The following is a 17495-nucleotide window of genomic DNA, read 5'->3' on the forward strand; positions in this document are numbered from 1 at the left end:
GGACCTGATAGCTGGAGCCGCTCTGGTCAAGGTAAATGGCATAAGAGTGCTATCCAGAAGGCTTAGCACCTGATTAGGTTCCAAACCAAGACATGCCAGAGCCACTGCCTACCACCCTGAGCTCAGCATGTCCCCTCCAGGGCCCAGGCTGGAAACTCTGCTGCCTCCAGTGAATGGGGGGCATCCTCTGGTGCTCTGGCAGGTCCCCACTTGTTCTGCCTTGTCTGGAGCCTGAAGTGGCTCCCTCCCCCAGGACCATCTGTTCTCCTGTGCTCAGCCACAAGAACAGCCTACAGCAGTCTACAAGGAGAATCTCCCACAGTCCCTATGTCAGGACACACGCCCAGTCACTGCACATAAGGGGCCCTGGCAGGGAAGGGGTGAACACTGGACCCGAGAGGCCTGGCACCCTTGGCTTTAAGCTCCCTGCCCCCTAAACCCACAGTGAAAATAATCCCTCGCTCCCTGGCATGCCCCAGTTCCAGATGCAGCTCAATCTGGCACAGCTGCCACAGATGCAGGTCAGGACTGGGAGGTACAGTGGCCCTGCTTCACAAAGCTCAGCAAGAAAGCTGCCCACAGACTCAGGAAGCCCAAGAGGACAAGGCCACCCTGCAGAGTTCTGCACTCTCCTGGGCAGGTTGGGCTGTAGGGCCCCAGGACTTCCCCTGTGACATCACTGCCCCTGTTGCTGTCCACAAGCCCCTAGCCCAGGGAGTCCAGGAGCACCTGCCAAGTGCCAGATCCAAGCCTCCCTCCAGGCCTAGCCTCTACAGGGACTGTTTGGGGAGCCTGGTTCTGCCTCCTCTGGGGCTGCTGTTGCTGCCTGGGGGCCCCTGTCCAAGACACAGCCCATTCTGTGCGTCACCCAAGGACTCCCAGGGCACACCTAAGCAAATAGGATGTCAGGAAAGGAGCCTGAGGAAATGGAGGATGGCCTCTGCCCTGCAGGAGGTGGAGGGCAGGGCCAGTGTGTAGCTCAGTGCCATCACATGCAAGGGAGAAGACTAACAGGCACGGAGCCCCCAAGGGGCTTGTGGCCAATGAAGAAACCTCCCCCAAACCCCAAAGACTTCCTAGTCTCAGCTGAGCACCTGAGCTGCTCACCGCCCACAGGTAGGTGCGGTGCAGGGACCTCTGGCCATTCTTAGCTCAGGGCAGACCAAAGAATGGCTGTGTCCCCTGGCCCTTGGGAATGGTGGCTGCTGCCTTGGAAGGAGGAACAGGAACCAGAGCAGGAAGCAACTCTGCAGAGACCAGGTCCTTGGCAGGACAGGCTCACACCCTGGGCCTACAGGCCACACAATCCCTCCATTGGTAGACACTACTGAGGACCACCTGCACGCTGCGGGCTACAGAGACTGCAGAGGGTCCTGGCCCAGTTACTTTCAGCTGGGAGTACTGGAGCGTGGGAAGACCCTGATCATATGGGCCTCTTGGGCTGGGGTACAGATTTAGCCTACCGAAGTCCCAGTACTAGGACAAGGCATCCAGGAGACCACTGAATGGAGTTGAAGAACTCTTAGCCCAGCTCCAGAGCTGGGCCAGTCCCACACGCCCCAGGATAGATGTCCCGCCCACTGGAGGATGCCGAGCTCCTAGGGTCAGCCTGGCCCTGAGGAGGCGGTGCCAGTCCCACACGCCCCAGGATAGATGTCCCGCCCACTGGGGGATGCCAAGCTCTTAGGGTCAGCCTGGCCCTGAGGAGGCGGTGCCAGGGCCCAGGTGGCAGGAGAAGGCGGGGCGCCAGCCAGCACTCTGCCAGCCTCACAGCTCAGACTCACTCCGCACGAACATCATCTGGTCCTCGCTGCCACCTCGCCATAACTTGGCCTCTGCCATCACTTGACCCTCGTTGTCACCTTACAAAGTAAGTCCAATGAACAGGTCTCTTGCACAGAGGGAAACCCAGGCCCCAGTACTCGCTTAGACCCGTACCTCTGGACAGACCCTAACCCCTGGGGCTAGGATAGCTACCCAGCGGGCCAACTGGTGGAGTGCCCCCAGCGCCGCGCCGCCGAGCCGCGTCTGTCCTGCGCCGTGCGCGCCGCCCGCAGTGCCCGCGTGCGCCGCCGTGCGCCGCGACCGGGGGGCGTCGCGAGGTGCGCGGGCGGCGGCCGGGCTCCGGCAGCGGCGGCAGGTAGGGCGGGTGCGGCGCGGGCGTGGGCAGGGCGGTGGACCCCCAGCCCCGGAGGGGTCCACGCGCAAATGCGCCCACGCCCACGTGGCTGTCCGCGTGCCAGGCCGCGGGAGAAGAGCCCCGCACCAGGGTGGGCCGCTGGAACTTGGATCTTTAGGAGAGAACTGCATTCCCCCACCGATTCCTGGCTCATTCTCACTCCTGAGGGATCCTCTGCCGACCCCTCCTACTCTGGCCGATTGGGGCTTGAACCACCGCCAAGCCCTTGGCCCTTCCCCTGGCCAGGCTTAGTGCAGCACCCCGGGACAGAGATTCTGCCCAGGACAGCTCCTGGGCCTGAAACAGGCGGCCCCAGTCCCCTTCCAAAGTGGAGGATGCCAGGGCTGGGGGCGGAGGAACTGCGGGGGGGGGCCCACTGGTACCCTGGAATGGCCTGGGAGTAGGAGCAGCAAAGGGCTGCCCATCCTCACGGCCCACAACTGCCAGGTCTCCCAAGACCTCCCAGCTTGCAGCTCCTCCTGGTAGGATGGGAAGCTGAGGCCAGTGGCCTGAAGGCTGCTGCAGACACTGGCCCAAGGGCTGAGGCCTGCTTCCCCAGACCCTCCACGCCCCACTCCACCCGAAATGCAAATTGCAGCCAAATCTGCCCAGCCCAGGACCAACTTGCCTAGTGGGCTTTGCCATGCAAAACAGACACTGCACAGGAGGGCCAGGACATATCCGGCATCCAGGGGTCCTCAGCCTGCCCCCCACTGGATGGTCTGTGGGCCTGACCAAAGGGTGGAGGAGCTGGTCTGGGCACACCAGTGCCTGTCCTGCTGTCCCTGGGGGCAGAGGAGAGTGGCCCATCCTCTACCCAGCTAGGCCTAGTGAGAGTGTGGGTCCAAGATGGAAGTGTTCAGCAGCTAATTAGCCCCACTGGGCAGGGGGAGGCGTGTGGGGCCTCGTTAATGGGGCCTCATGGGACATCACAGGGCCCTGCGCTGGTCTTGCCTCTGTGGACCCAGGGAAGGACAGGGCTGGACCCCTCCTTCCCCTTGTCCTGGGGAGCTCAGGTCATTGGGGGGCAGCCCACAGTTGTTGCTTCCTCCCTGCCCTCCAGCCCCAGGCTGGCCACTTCCGAAGCCCCCGACGCCATGGAGGAGTGGGATGTACCCCAGATGAAGAAGGAGGTCGAGAGCCTCAAGTACCAGCTGGCCTTCAAGAGGGAGATGTCCTCCAAGACCATCCCCGAGTAAGTCCATCTTGCCTTGTGGTGCCTGTTTCCTGCCTGGCCTCACTGTTCATTTGTGAGCCAGGACCAGGCCCTGGGGCGGGTAGAGGCCACAGGAGGACCTGCACTCACCTTGCCCCCACCCACAGGCTCCTCAAATGGATCGAGGATGGCATCCCCAAAGACCCCTTCCTGAACCCAGACCTGATGAAGAACAACCCCTGGGTGGAGAAGGGCAAGTGTGCCATCCTGTGAGCCCAGGCCCAACTCTGCTTGTGAGAGGTGTGACTTTATAAAGACTTCTCCAGTATCTGTGCTTTGTACATTCCCTGCGGGAGGTGAGGCCTGGGGTCCTGGGGTTGGTACACACTACAGCAGGTCCCGGATGTACAGGCTGCGCCGCACCGCGTTGGAGACACCCTCGTTGAAGCGGAACCAGACCTGGCTCCTGCCCACTGCTGTGCCCATGAGCCACTCGGCTGCGTCATTCTTGGAGGCCTCCACCTCTGTGGGGACAACACAGTGGGTTCTGGGCCACTCCTGGCCCCCCACAACCCCCCCCCCCGGCCACCCACACACACCTGTGTTTGGGGCTGCAGCTCTCCTGACTATCACACGTCCAAAAAAGTCCCTCTCAGGCTGGTGGGGAAGAGGGGCTGTTAGGCTGGTAGAGTAGTTGGCAGGGCCTTGGGCATCTGAGCAAGGGCCCCGGGCTGGGAGACCTTTCCCAGCCTACTACAGGCTTGCCAAGAGGACTAGGGGCAGGACCAACAGGTGGATCCTTGGGACTCAGAGCCAGCAGAGGCTCCTCACCCACTCCCAGCAACCCTGCCCATACCAGTCCTGATCCTGGGGCCATGCCTCTACCCCGCACCTGCTCCTCCAGGCCTATTCTTTTCATGATGTGCTCCAGCCTCTGCTTGTGGTTGCATGGGGCAAGCGGCTTCACTGCCTCACCCCCACTGCACCCCAGCAGGCCTTCCGGCCCTGGGGGATGCTGGTCCACCTGTAGGGAATAGTGGGATAAGGGCTGGTTGGGCAGACCTAGACCATGGAGAGCGTCCATTCCAGGGCCCTGCCCACCCAGGACCCACTCTGTCCAATGCCCCCAAACAGGATCACCTGGGAGCTGTGCCCAGCCCAGGCAAAGTCCTCTGCCCGCCGCATCTTCTCCACCTCGATCTCCCGGGCAATGAGCTGCTTGGCCTGGTAGGTGAGAGGCTTACGGGCAGGCAGATCAGGGAAACGGCAGACCTCCTCCACGTTCCTGCTCAGGTATACAAGGCAGGACACCAAGGCACCAGTCAGCAGGGCCAGGGCCAATCATCCCCTTGGTCCACCAACCCCACATAGCACAACCTAAGAGTTGGGAGTGGAACCAGGTCCTGGAGCTGCCCTTTCCCAGCCCCAGGGCAGTCTGGAGCTAACTGCCTTCAGCCTATTTCCTGAACTCTTAAGAGGGGATTAGGTGGAACCCGCCAGGCTGTGGGGGAGCAAGACATCATCCCGCCTATGCCTCCTGCCACTCTGCTCCCACAGAGCCCTGGGAAGCTGTAGGCACACACAGGCCACCCAGGGTGAGGGTGGGGGGCTCAGGAGCCACTCCTGTGGGACACTGAGGCCAGGGAAGCAGTCCAAGGCATGGTTGACCCAGAGCAGGACAGGGTCCCCAACTCAGCCACATCTGGAAGAGGCTGAGCTGGAGATGACACTGGTGCCTCACCAAGACCACATTGGCCTTGGTGCCCGATCTGCAGCCTGGAGGCCTCCCCAGCCCGGTGTGCCGGAGGACTCACGGCTCCAGCCTGTAGAGATACTGCCCATCAGGCATGCGTTCCTGGCGGTACGTGAGGCTGTAGGCCAGCATGGTGCCTACGAGGCTGGACAGCTGTTGCTTCTCGCGGGCACTGTACAGCTGTGTGCTTACCTGGGAACAGCGGGACAGGCTGAGCAGGCAGGGCCGCTCCAGCCAGGAGCCCACCCTTCCCTCGGCACTCAGCACTCACTGGCCGCAGCCTGGGTGCAAGGATGTCTAATAGCAGGCAAAGAGTGTCCAGAACAAGGGCCTGGGGCGTGGCCTGGCTGCGGGTGGCCGGTGCAATGCCTGCCACCAACGTCTGGATCAGGTTCCTTATCTGGCTCATCCGGCTCTGGGCCTGGGAAGAGAATGAGCCAGGGTTGGGTCCCAGAATGTGCCAGGGTCAGACCCTGGACACAGGCAGGCACAGGACACACCTCCTGCTGGCTGCTGGGGAAGGTGATCCGTGGCACATGGCTAGAGGCAAAGAGTACGTGGAAGGCTGCAGGCAAGAAGGGCAGGTAGCTCAGAAGTTGGAAGCTCTGGCCATGGTGGGCAGCGCACTCCAGCAGGTCATCAAAGGCCAGCCAGTCAAGGGCTGTGCACACAGCACCCATGCTGGAGTCTCTGAGCCGGAGACGCAGGAAGTTGTCAAACAGGCCCTACGGGAAGTGGCAGCCTGAGTCCAACAGCCCATGCCCCGTCCACCCACACAAGTACCACCCGCAGGATCCCTCTCTACCGCCTGCCCACCCTGCAAAGTCCAGGGTGCAGGAATCAGCTATAGGGAGAGGCCGCAGGGCCTGAGGAGTTCCACCCAGAGCTCACTTGCTTGAGAAAACCCTGAGGGTAGGAACCACCTACCCACTGCTTCTAGGAGCCCAGAGCCAACAGAGTCCAGCCCCAGCCCCTCCCCAGCACAGCCAAAAAGAAGCTCCACCCACCAGAATCCAGGGCACAGAGGCCCCACTGGCCCCCCAGGGAGTCCCACCCCTGCTGCCCCTCTGCACCATGACTTTCTGGACTGACAGATGAGTCCCAGCTGCTAATCCAAAGCTGCTTAGAGTTGGGAGGCAGCTTAGGGATTCCTGGGGGGCAGGGGTGCCTTTGCCACCTGCTTAGACCAAAACCTCACCCTCTCCTGCTATCCAGAACCCAGCCCTTCCCAGCCCCCAGGGACCCACCCCTTAGACAGCTCCCACAGCAGCCAGAGCAACCCCTCATTAGAGATCCAGGTTCCCTGCCTCCCTGCACCCCAAAGAACTCTGAGGCCCATCCCTCCACGTCTTGCTCCTGCCCCACCTTCTCCTCACACAACACTGTCCAGAGAGCACTTGCTATTCATTGTCCACTCCCTTGCACAGGGGAGAGGTCTGCAATGGAGGGCAGGTACCTGAACCACTTTCTCATGCTCGCCTGCTGAGGTGGTGATGCGCAGGAGGTGGTAGAACCGCTGGGAGGCCAAAGTGAGGGAGCCCATGTCCCCATCACTGAGCAGGAGCGAGTGGGCTGGCAGGGTCGGGACCTGGCCAATAAGTCGCCTGCAGGGGCAGCAGGGTGCTGAGCTGAGATGGAATCTAGTGGCAAGCAGAGGCACCCAGCACTCCCTGACAGCCTCAAAGCCCTGTCCCACCCAGCCGGGGCAGTCTCCTGGGTGGTGTTCTGCTGCCTTTGCTGGTCTAGGTCTGTGCCACGTTGCCTAGGGTTGCCTAAGACTTCAGCTTCGGTATCCAGAAAGCCCCTGCTCTGGAATTCCCCTTGGGGTGGGCAGTCCTCAGGAGACCAGGAAAACCAAGTTCCACAGACCCAAGAGCTCCCCACTCCCAGTGCCTCCCCTCTGTCCTCAGGACACTGACCAGGTCAGCATCCCCACTGGGCCCCAAACCTCAGTCAGGGCAGACACGAGTGTTCCCTGCCCACCTGAGGCCTGTTGGTCTGGCTCAGGTGGCAAAGACATGGGTGATCCCAGCCACACTCTGAAGCACCCTCCCACCAAGGTGTCCAGGTGGCTTCTGCCACTGGCCCTAAGCCATGCAGGCTGTGGGGACCCAGGGGTAAGGGAGGCCATGTCGGAGTCTCAAAGGCCTCCTGGCACTGGGTCTCTGTTGCTAAAGGTGGTGTTGGTCCACACACACAGTGCTGAGCACCGTGGCCATAGTGCTGAGGCTGGCCTGCCACACACTGCCTACCTCTGGGCCCGGGGAAGCTGGAAGACCTCTTGCCACACGGAGAACAGCCCCTTGCGCTGGTCCTTGAGGCCAACGTGGGTGGTCTGCACATCCCGTACACTGAGCTCCCGCCGTCCCTGCCCATGCAGGAACTGGAAACAGGTGGCGGGTGAGAGGCAGCACCCTCCCCCGACCTTGCCCCACCTGGGTGCCTGCCCACCTGCAAAGTGTTGATGCAGGCACGGATGTCATTGTCTGTCTTCTCACAGAGGGCTGCCAGTGCACCAGGGTCAGACCGCATGCCTTGCCGCAGGGAGACCTACGGAGGGGGCCCAAGTGCTAAGCTTGGACCACACGCCCTGCCGCAGGGAAACCTACAGTGCTGGGGTGCTGGAGTACCTTCCCACTGCTCTCAGAGAATAGCCTGCCCTCAGAGCCCACCCTGTGACCATAATCCTGTTCCCTACAAACAGGTAAATAGCAGCCTTCATCCTGTAAGTGACAGGCTGCAGGTACCTGGAATTGGCCCCCAACCCTACTTGACCATCCACCCCATGGGCCAAGCTGGTCCTGGAACCAGTACCAGGGGCCTTAGTAGGGGAGGGGATGAAAGCAAGAGGGGCTAAGACAGGGCCATATCCCCCCCACCCAAAGTCTTTGTGCAACCCTGGCTGCATGCTATGCCCTGCTGACCTCCTGGAGCCGCTGCACCAGCCTTGAGGGCAGAGTGGGTGGGAAGTGGAGCAGGAAGGCCTGCTGCTTCAGCTGCCGCAGAGATGGTGCAAACCTGTAGATAGGAGGCCATGTGCAGGGGCTCCTCCCCAGAGCCCTAGGTCTCTCCCATCAGGAGCCCTGTCCAGCTACCCGACTCACTGGTCATTGCAGATGCAGATGATGGGCCTCATCAGGAGGCCCCCCTCTGTTCGGCGCCGGCGGCCCCCACCTGAGGGCACAGCTGGGGCCCCTAGTTCTGCCTCCTGTGGACCCTTGCGGTTCACGATGCTCAACAGAACATTGATGGCAGCCTTTAGGAAGGTGCACAGCAAGGTAATGAGCTGAGGCTCTGGTGCCAGCCCACCCTCCTCTCCAGGGCAGCAAGGAGGCTCACCGTGGGGGCCCCGTCAATCTCATCAATAACCAGACAGTTGGGCTTTCCGCCTGCACCTAACACTGACTCCATCTGCGTGGCTGCCTCGATGCGAACACGAAAGGCCTCGGGGCTGCGGTCATCACTGCAATAGTGAGACCAGCAGGAAAGTATCATGGGGCAGCAGTGGCCTCAGCAGGAGGGCCTCAAGACATGAGCCATGCCTTGTGCAGAGGCCACTGAGGAAGGCTGCGAACCCACAGACCACACACCCAAGGCCCCCGCCCCTCCATGAGGCAAAAACAACCAGAGCTGGATTTCAGGACTGCAGCCCAGACTCCACCACACATGTCAGAACAGACAGGAGACCAAAGAACAGGGCTTCCATGCTACCCACCTGGCATTCATCTCCACCACGCAATACCCAGCATGTTTTGCAATCACGTGTGCCAGCGTGGTCTTGCCCAGCCCTGGGGGCCCACAGAGCAGTGCCACCTGCAGCCAAGACAGATGAAGATGCGCTGCAAGCCATGGCAGGGGGGAGCCTGGCCACCAGCCAGAGGCGCACCCCAACCCACCCAGCCATCACATGAGACTATCAGTCCCAGTACTCAGAGCACAACAGTCCTCAAGACAAAAAAAGAAAACCCTGCAAGGGCAGTTTACTTGGGCAACGACCTACCATTCACCCAGATCATGCTGGTGTGGTACAGGACCCTCTTGGGGACACTGAATTTACCAAAATTGTCAAGAGAATGAAATCAAGTTCAAACTCCGAACACCGGTGTTTCATGCCAAACTGACCCCCACAGCCTCTAGAGTAGCTAAAGACCTGGCATCTGTCTCAAACTCACAGATCCTGGAGGCACAACAGCACCAGCTGCCCTGTGGCACAGCCCCAGGCTTCATGGGTGTGCAGCACAGCTGGACGGGGCTTACCTTCTGCCGGGGTCGCTGGCTTGGATCCAGTTCAGCCTCCAGCATCTCCTCTAGCACCTGTGCATGGCTTTTCCACTTGCCAGGGGCTGTGGCCTCCTTGCCAATCCTTGCTGGCTCTACACTGGACCGGGGCTTCCGGGCAGGCCTCTCATGGCCAAACACCACAGGGTCCCAGAGTTTCAGCCACTTGAGGAGGCAGCGGTTGGTGAACTGCAGGAAGGGAAGGTTGGCCTAAGGGAGGGACCCCTGCCTGCCCCTCACATCAATCTGCAACCATGAGCACCAAGACAGATGGGACACCGAGGCTCAAGAAGGGGAGGGTCCAGGCACCAGTCCCTTGGCAGTGATGACACAATGGTGCCCACATCAGGGCCTCCATGCCCACAGACTTGACCTCAGCCTCCACAACTCCCTACCCTCCCTAAGAAACCCAGCTCAGTGCAGGAAAGGGAGCAGGCTTGGGGCAGTGACCAGCAGTAAAACAGCTCTATGCTGTTTCCCCATCTGCAACTCATTGTGGCAAACCAGACTCCCACTTCATTCCAACAGCCCAGTGGTCTGGCAATGCAAAGGCCAGCTGGATGCGAGGTCTCTCCCTGTAGTTAACTGAAGCCAGTCACAACCAAGAAGGACACTCACGTCATCACTGAGCAGCTCTGTGTAATGCTTAGGTGCAAACTCATCCACCCAAAGGCAGTGTTGGGATGTGTCTTGGACACCAGCAGTCTCCTGCTCTGGGACCTCCATAGGCTGGGCCTCTTCTTCTTCAGGCCTAAGGCTGGAGAGTATTGTGTCCTGAGCTAATGTGTTCATGCCTTTACAGCTCACAGGGACCATACCAAGCATATACTCCACAAGAATCAGGCTAAGACCAGAAAGGGTCCCGGGGTGGACGAGCCCACCAAGTCACCTGTGCAGAGTATCTGAGAGCCGCTGGGCCTCCTCCAGCAATCGCTGGTGCCGCTATGCAAAGAGAGGTGCAGGTCAGGACATCTCCAGTAGCCAAGAGCCCCAGGACTCCCCCCAGCAAGCTCTACAGACCCCACCTCATTGTCGACCTGCTCTTTCAGGGAGCTGAAAGACACACCCAGCAGGTCCAGCTGGCCATGGCCTCGCCACTGGACATCCAAGAGAGGGCTCTGGGTAGGACAAAGGCAACAGTTACCTCTAGACCTCCTCAAAGGCCATGGGGTCACCCAAAAACTCCACCCCCCACAGAAGCTGGCCAAGGGAAACAGATGAAACTCTATCTGATCAGGGACAAGGGAGGAAGCCACCCCGGCGGGAACAGGTCCAAGAAAGGGAAGGCATAAAGGGTAGAGAAAGGGAAAGGGGGACCCTCCCCACCTTACCCCAGGCAGTGCACAGGGTGGAGGGCATGTGAACAGCTAGGATGGCAGCAGGGCACCAGAAGGCTGTCTCCTCTACAGCTGCATCCCCCAAAGCAGCTTGGCTCTCCCCAGCCCCAGGCACACCCACTTCCAGCAAACCAGGCAGCCACCTGCCAAGTCTGCTGAGAGCCCAATGGGGACATGAGGCCTAGGATTCTTTCTTAAATAGCCTCAACATGCCCATCCCTCAGGAAGGCCACAATCAGCCCCATGCAGACTCCACCTTCACCCCAGTGCCTGTGGGGTCAGCATGCAGCACCAGAAAAACCCGGTCGCCGCTGGTGGATGTCACATTGATGAAATCCTCTAAGACTGGGGGTCGCCTCAGAACAGGATTGCAGGTACCTGGCAAGGCCTGCCTGGGACCTGTATCTGGAGTCCTGGGGAGGAACAGGGCTGTCTCAGGGACTCTGCCTCCTGTCACTCCCAGATGGAGTGCCTGGGCCCACCCTCCCACAGGGCCTAATCCAGGGAAAGGGAGCTTTCCAGGTCCCTCCTGGACAGATGTGGTGTGAGGAGTGCCCCAGTCACACACCCAGCACCCAAGAATTCAGGGGGGACATCAGGACTCAGTGGGGGCGTGATGTCCCTTGGCGGGGAGTCAGGAAGCAGCATTTCCTCCCTCTTGGGTCCGAAGTCCAGCCTCTTGACCGCTTCCAACTTGGGTCGTTTGACCTTAGGGGCTGCAGAGACACACAGAGGGAGCAGAGGCTCTCCCCTGCCTCACCCACCCAGAGCGCCCAGGAATCATCCCGAGAACCTACTGGGAGGCAGAGGGTCTTCCCTTCCGGTAGAGGCATCCACCTCCCGTTTCCTGGTGCTGCGCTTGCGGCTCCCGGGAGATCCGGCCGGACAGGGACTGACCGCCACGTCTCCTCCAGCGATGACCTCCTCGAACGTCAGCTGAGGCCTGCCCGGGGTGAGCTGCTGGCGCTTGGAAGGCGCTGGGAATGGCGTCGCTGCTGAAAGAGGAGTCACGGCAGCTGCCCCGGGCAGGAACCGACCTCCGTCCGCGGGGCCGGAGCACCCTACCGCCCAGGCCCGCTAACTCCGGCTCACAAGGCCACAGTCCACCTCCTCCGCGCATCCCTCCTAGACCTCCAGGAGGTCACGACCCCCTGGCCCGAGCCCACCTTCCAGCTCGGCCAGCACCTCCAGCTCGGCCGCGAACTGGTTGTGAAAGTCATCCTCTACGCCGTGCAGCTGCTCCTCGTAGTCCTCCATGGCGCCCAGCGCTGTGCAACACTGGCTCGGGTCAGCCCCGACNTCTCCATTGGCCAGAACAGTCGTCTGTCCGCAGTGGGCGGTCTGTGGGCGGAGCGAAGGCGGGGTTGCGCGCGCAGACTAGTCGGCCGAGAAGCGACTCCGGGTTCTCGGTGGCCCGGCGCGGGGACGTGGGGCTGGAGCCGGGGCCCAGAGAGGCATCGGGGCCAGGACGGCGCTGCCAGGCTGCTTGTCGGTCCTGAAGCTGGAGGGGCGCTCCGAACCGAGGTCTGCCTCTTTGACGTGGTGCCCCTGCCCACTCGGGAAACGGGCCGTAACCCCGTGGGAAGGCTTGTGGGGCGCGCAGGACACCCAGGCTGTTTCTCCCAGGTCTGGGGCGGAGAGGGCCCTCTTACAGTCAGCCCGAGACAAAGCTAACTCGCCTGACTTTGGTCGGACTCCCATCCCCATCCGACGCCCCAGCCTGGCCCCGGTGCAGGGCAGCAAGGGCTCCTGCGGATGCAGGCGCACGGTGGGTCTGCACACTGCCTGAGATGCACGGTGCGTGGCTGCAGACCCGGAGCCCGGCACCCCCAGTCCCTAGGGCTCACTCCCACCTGCGAGGCAGCCCCCTCCATGGAGCCAGGCAGCGTGGAGAACCTGTCCATAGTCTACCGGAGCAGCGACTTTCTGGTGGTAAACAAGCACTGGGACCTGCGCATTGATAGTAAAACGTGGCGGGAGACCCTGACCCTGCAGAAGCAGCTGCGGCACCGCTTCCCAGAGCTAGCTGACCCTGACACTTGCTACGGGTTCAGGTACACAGTCACCTAGATGGTCTGGCCTCTGTCCAAGGGAAGCTGTGTCATGAAGTTGCTGGCCAGGATAGGACAGGATCCAGCCACCTCTCCCCTCTGTCTCTCCCCAGGTTCTGCCACCAACTGGATTTCTCCACCAGTGGGGCACTGTGCGTGGCCCTTAACAAGGCAGCTGCAGGCAGCGCTTACAGGTGCTTCAAGGAGCGGCGAGTCACCAAGGCCTACCTGGCACTGGTAAGACTTGGATAGTCCCTAGGGTGGGGTGTGGGGACTTGGCACTCCCAGCCCACTTCAGCAGGTCCCTTGGACCAGAGCTCCCCACAAGCCGCACATGGATCAGGCTTCCCAACAGTGGCAGGCTGGCCTGTGAGCTGCATATGAATTCCTCTGCTTGGCAGGTTCGAGGCCACGTCCAGGAGAGCCAGATGACCATAAGCCATGCCATTGGCAAGAACAACACAGAGGGCCGGACCCACACCATGTGCATCGAGGGCACACAGGGTAAGGTAGTCGGGGGCAGGGGCCACAAATCTATATCCAGCAGGGACACTACATGGACATGGCCAACATGGGCAGGTGGGGTTGAACAGGGTCTGGAGGCTGTTCCAGCCCACCCTCACACCCTTCTGTGCACCCAGGTTGTGAGAACCCAAAGCCGAGTCTCACAGAGCTGGTGGTCCTGGAACATGGGTTGTATGCTGGCAGCCCAGCGTCCAAGGTGCTGTTGAAGCCACTTACAGGTGTGTCCATCATGGGGCAGAGGTCAGTCACAGGGAAAGGAGCCTAAGGCGCAAGCAGCATGGCCAGCTGGGGTCACCCAGCATCTAGTAGAACGGTACGAGGTTTTTGCTGGCTGCTGGCTGTGCTCTGGTGGGTTTTGCTGGGTTCTACAGTAAGATCCAGCACTGCCCTGGCTGTGCACTCACAGCAGTCCTAGAGCAATTTCTGCCCTGTGCCCCATCACCTCATTGTCTCATCCCTATCAAAGATCAGGAAGGTCCTGTCCCTAGCGATTACCATGGGGTTGCATAGTCACAGCAGGAACCCTGCTGGATGTGACGTGGGCCTGGTGGTGTGTGGGCATGCAGTAGCCCCACCCCGCCTGACCCCTGACCCCATCTGCAGGCCGGACTCACCAGCTGCGTGTGCACTGCAGTGCCCTGGGCCACCCCATCGTGGGTGACCTGACGTATGGGCAGGCTGAGGGCCAGGAGGACCAGCCCTTCCGGATGATGTTGCATGCCTTCTACTTGCGCATACCTACACAGGCCGAGTGCGTGGAGGCCTGCACACCAGACCCCTTCCTGCCCTCACTGGATGTCTGCTGGAGCCCACACACCCTATTGCAGCCACTTGACCAGCTTGTCCAGGCCTTACGGGCTGCCTGTGACCCTGACCCCATGGACAGTGGCCCTGGGCCCTGTAGCCCCTCCACACTGCTGCCTGAGCCAGGCCGGCTCCCTCCTGAAACTGAGGCACAGCGAGCCTCTTGTCTGCAGTGGTTATCAGAGTGGACACTGGAGCCAGACAACTGAGAGCCACTGGGCTGTGTAAGGGGTGCTGGCTCAGTGCCAGTCTGCAGGAGGGACTGGCAGGGCTGGCAGGATACCAGGTAGTCATGTTTGCTGGAGGATTGAGGCTCAGGCTGTGGAACAGATGCTTGGCTAGGGAGCTTCCTCCCATGTCCCCTGGAGAAACTGAGGTTCTTCCTGGGACAGTTTTTTTTTTTTTTTTTCCCCTGGGATGTACTCCTGGGGCCTGCATTTCACAGACTTGCCCAGGCCACTCAGCAGGGAGGGACAGAGCCAGGACCGGGCCAGGCTCTGCCTCCAGTATGGGCTCACTCTGGGCTCCTCAGGGGCTGGGCCTGTCTGTCTTTTGTGTTGTGAGGCATTCAGCTCCAGTCTGCCCCTTGAGTTCCCAGCCTGGTTGGACCTTCTGCACCTGTCTCCTGCCCGGCCTGGCCTGCTTCACACCTTGCTTCTGCTGCACTCTGCTGCTGGCCTCGCCTGCGTCTGGAGCACAGGGGTGTGGGGGGGCTTCGGAAGAGGCACCTCCCCATGTACTCCTATCCTCTGGGTGCTGCTTCTGCTGCAAGGTCCCACCGGCTTCTGACTGCAGCTCCTGCCACGCCACCATCTTCCTGGATCACACAGCAGTGGGATGCCAGTCCATGCCTTCAGGGAAAGCACAGCCTGGCCTCACCTCCTGTCCCCCACACCTTGGCCAACCACCCTGGCAGCAGCTGGGTGAGGATTTGGAATAAATTCTCAGTGCCAAATCCCGAGCGTGACTGAGTGTATCTGATGTGGGGCTCTGGGATGCTGCTGCCTTTTGCTAGCCCTGCCTCTTGCACATCTCCACTAGCCAGCAGAACCCATGACACCACTAGGTCCTGGCCTTCAACCTGTCCTCTCTCCATAAGCAGTGAGCCCTTGCAGTTCAGGGTCCTTGGAGGCTGGACTCTTTTTTTTTTTTTAACTTTTATATAGTGCTGAGTATCGAACCCAGTGCCTCACATGTGTCAGGCAGGCACTCTGCCACTGAGCCACAACCCCACTCCCGAGGCTGTATGCTTGATGGGAGCAGAAATGGGGTTGTCCAGTCCCTGGAGGACCCCAACCCTCCCAGAGCATAAATCTGGCCTCAGCCAGGGTCTCTGGTGTAGCCTACAGTCTGGGCCCACACTGTTGAGAGCCACAGCCGAAGGGGCCCCAGCAAACTTCCAGCTGCCGGCTGATGATTGGCTCACAGCGGCCCCAGCAACATCTAGCTGATTGGCTCTTCTGCGGTGATGCTCATTGGGCTGTTTCCCTGCCCTTTCAGACCACGGAGCTGCTCATTGGGGGACTTTTTTGGCTCCGCCCACGTGACCCAGCCAATCGGCCTCAAGAGCAGGAGGATTGTGGGAGGTGGAGAGAAGCTTGTGGGGGAGAGAGAGGCTTGTGGAAAGCCGGTGGTGGCAGTTGAGGCTCTGAGGGTTTTTCCTGAGAGGCTGTTTTGTTTGGCGTGTGTGGTTCTAAAAATAAAGTTAGTTTCTTTTGACAAGTGGCTCCTGATTGTGCCCAGCCAGACTGCGGCACCACACACAGTCAGTCTTGGCTCCTGGGGTCCAGAGCCCTAAGGCCTTATCCTGTCGCTCCTGGTCCCTCCCCACTGCAGATTGCGTTCTATGCTGGCCCCACATTAACCCTGGGCAGGATTTCAGCAGTGCTGGGAGCAGAGGTAGCTACCCTTGTGCCCTTGGCAGAAACCCCTTGGGGCTCAAGGCCAATTGTTTCTGCTTCCTGCAGGAAAGGGGGAAGGTACCTGGAGTGGGTCAGGGGAAGCCAGGCCCCCAGTTCAGGGCACATCCCCTCAGCCTTCTGTCCTCTGCTGCTCATACCCCTGTGTCTCCTTCCCACCCAAGGAGATCTGTTCATTTCCTATTTTCTCGGGGTCTCCTTGAATGGCAGCAGTTTGGGCCCCTCTCCAAGGGATATCCCTGTAGTCTCAGGCCAGTCCAACTTTCTTGGCAGCGGCCTGTGGGCTCAGCAGCCACCATGCCCACTGCTGCCACATGGGGCCGCCGTTGCCTCTGTGCCTGGGACCCTGAGGCCAGGAGCTGAGCTGCTTGTCAAGGCACATGGACTTGAGCCTGAGACCCCTCACACCCTGGTGCCCCAGGAGTCCCTCCCTGAAAGACCTCAGGCAGGGCTATCCCAAAACACCCCAAAGGGTTGATCAGGCTCAGGACTGAACTAGGAGATGGTGTTCAGCCCAGATCAGCTATGTTCTCCAGCTTGCTTTTGGACAAAGTGCTTAGGGACATCTGCTGCAGCCTCAGAGAGTGGGTTAGGATGTCTTCAGCAGGCAGGCCTCCAAGGGGACCAGGGCAGGAGGCAAGACTGCAAGAGGGACTTCCCAACCCACCTGCTGGATTGTGTCAGCAAAAGGTTTCCTGGCCCTAGGCCACTCACTGGTAGCTTTCACATTTGCAGGCCCAAGGGGGCTTTTTGGAGCCCTTGAATAAGGCCAACAGTTTCTTTCAGTTACTAAAGTTAAATACCCCTACTTTTAAAAAGTCTCCCCGTCCCGGTTGGGCCACATTCACAGGCCCCACCAAGGCCCTGCCAGAGCAGGGACAAGGCAGTGGCTGGCTAAGGGGCACATCCTCTATATCCTACTACATGACATCCCTCCCACAGACCCCTCAGCATCCAGAGCCACCCTAAGACCTTGCTAGCCAGAACCTGTTCCCACCAGGTGAGTTCAGGGCTTGGGTGCAATCATAAACAGTCTCGGCTGCTGGGATCAGTGCTGGGTTTCAGGTGGGCCTGCCCAGGACCCTCCCCCAATCCATTCCCCAGGACCTTGGTCCCCTCCAAACTGGGCCATCTGGACCTCACCGCTCCACCCCACCTCTGCCAGATGTAGTTCTCAGAGCCACTGGGCAGCTGTATCAGCCCAGCTGGTGGCCAGAGGCCTATGCCAAGCTGAGCAGGACTCCAGACAACCAGGCAGCCTGAGCACCACCTGCACAGGGCCTCAGCTTCTGTGTCCTATTGAGCCCTCAATGGCGCTCCTGGCTGGACCTCTCCAGTGCTTGGGGAGCCATTGTCTGCTGTTGCCCCAACTGTGGGCCCTATAAGGCTCAGCCCAGCTGTGGAGCTGGCTCACAGGGTACTCAAGACCTGAAGTGTAGGTGGAAGTTATGTGGCAGCTGGACCAGCCACTGGGGTCCTGAAGCCCCCTTGGG

At 60.6% G+C, this 17495-nt stretch overlaps 3 protein-coding genes across 7 annotated transcripts; 2 read left to right on the forward strand and 1 right to left on the reverse strand.

Annotated features, from left to right (window-relative positions):
• Positions 1–1715: 1715 nt before the first annotated feature.
• Gng13 (G protein subunit gamma 13) lies at positions 1716–3663 on the forward strand. 2 transcript variants are annotated; one of them, XM_015490990.2, is made up of 3 exons: positions 1716–1870; positions 3243–3374; positions 3503–3663. In XM_015490990.2, the coding sequence occupies exons 2-3, from the start codon at positions 3277–3279 to the stop codon at positions 3606–3608; spliced, it is 204 nt and encodes a 67-aa protein (XP_015346476.1). In that variant the 5' UTR covers positions 1716–1870; positions 3243–3276; the 3' UTR covers positions 3609–3663. The 2 variants fall into 2 exon arrangements, with proteins under 2 accessions (XP_015346476.1, XP_048645380.1); XM_048789423.1 differs by lacking the exon at positions 1716–1870 and adding an exon at positions 2068–2140.
• Positions 3624–11996, reverse strand: Chtf18 (chromosome transmission fidelity factor 18). 2 transcript variants are annotated; one of them, XM_015490989.1, is made up of 22 exons: positions 11870–11996; positions 11501–11698; positions 11272–11419; positions 10960–11116; positions 10392–10484; positions 10256–10308; positions 9985–10123; positions 9346–9555; positions 8804–8901; positions 8428–8551; positions 8193–8344; positions 8013–8106; positions 7540–7638; positions 7341–7471; positions 6545–6692; positions 5589–5813; positions 5360–5509; positions 5150–5280; positions 4476–4620; positions 4228–4359; positions 3935–3992; positions 3624–3859 (listed from the first exon to the last, which is right to left on the reverse strand). In XM_015490989.1, the coding sequence occupies exons 1-22, from the start codon at positions 11958–11960 to the stop codon at positions 3723–3725; spliced, it is 2913 nt and encodes a 970-aa protein (XP_015346475.1). In that variant the 5' UTR covers positions 11961–11996; the 3' UTR covers positions 3624–3722. The 2 variants fall into 2 exon arrangements, 1 of the variants encoding a protein (XP_015346475.1); XR_007342640.1 differs by lacking the exon at positions 5150–5280 and having other exon boundaries at positions 3778–3859; positions 5281–5509.
• A 62-nt stretch (positions 11997–12058) lies between these two features.
• On the forward strand, positions 12059–15044 carry Rpusd1 (RNA pseudouridine synthase domain containing 1). Of its 3 annotated transcripts, XM_048789424.1 has the most exons (6): positions 12060–12227; positions 12515–12757; positions 12868–12991; positions 13156–13258; positions 13396–13497; positions 13883–15044. In XM_048789424.1, exons 2-6 carry the CDS (start codon positions 12576–12578, stop codon positions 14290–14292), a joined length of 921 nt encoding a protein of 306 aa, XP_048645381.1. In that variant the 5' UTR covers positions 12060–12227; positions 12515–12575; the 3' UTR covers positions 14293–15044. The 3 variants fall into 3 exon arrangements, with proteins under 3 accessions (XP_048645382.1, XP_048645381.1, XP_015346477.1); XM_015490991.2 differs by having other exon boundaries at positions 12060–12757; XM_048789425.1 differs by lacking the exon at positions 13156–13258 and having other exon boundaries at positions 12059–12757; positions 13883–14257.
• The last annotated feature ends 2451 nt before the right edge of the window (positions 15045–17495 follow it).

The sequence above is a fragment of the Marmota marmota genome, unplaced genomic scaffold (genome assembly GCF_001458135.2).
Source record: "Marmota marmota marmota unplaced genomic scaffold, marMar, whole genome shotgun sequence".
Classification (NCBI taxonomy): Eukaryota; Metazoa; Chordata; class Mammalia; order Rodentia; family Sciuridae; genus Marmota; species Marmota marmota.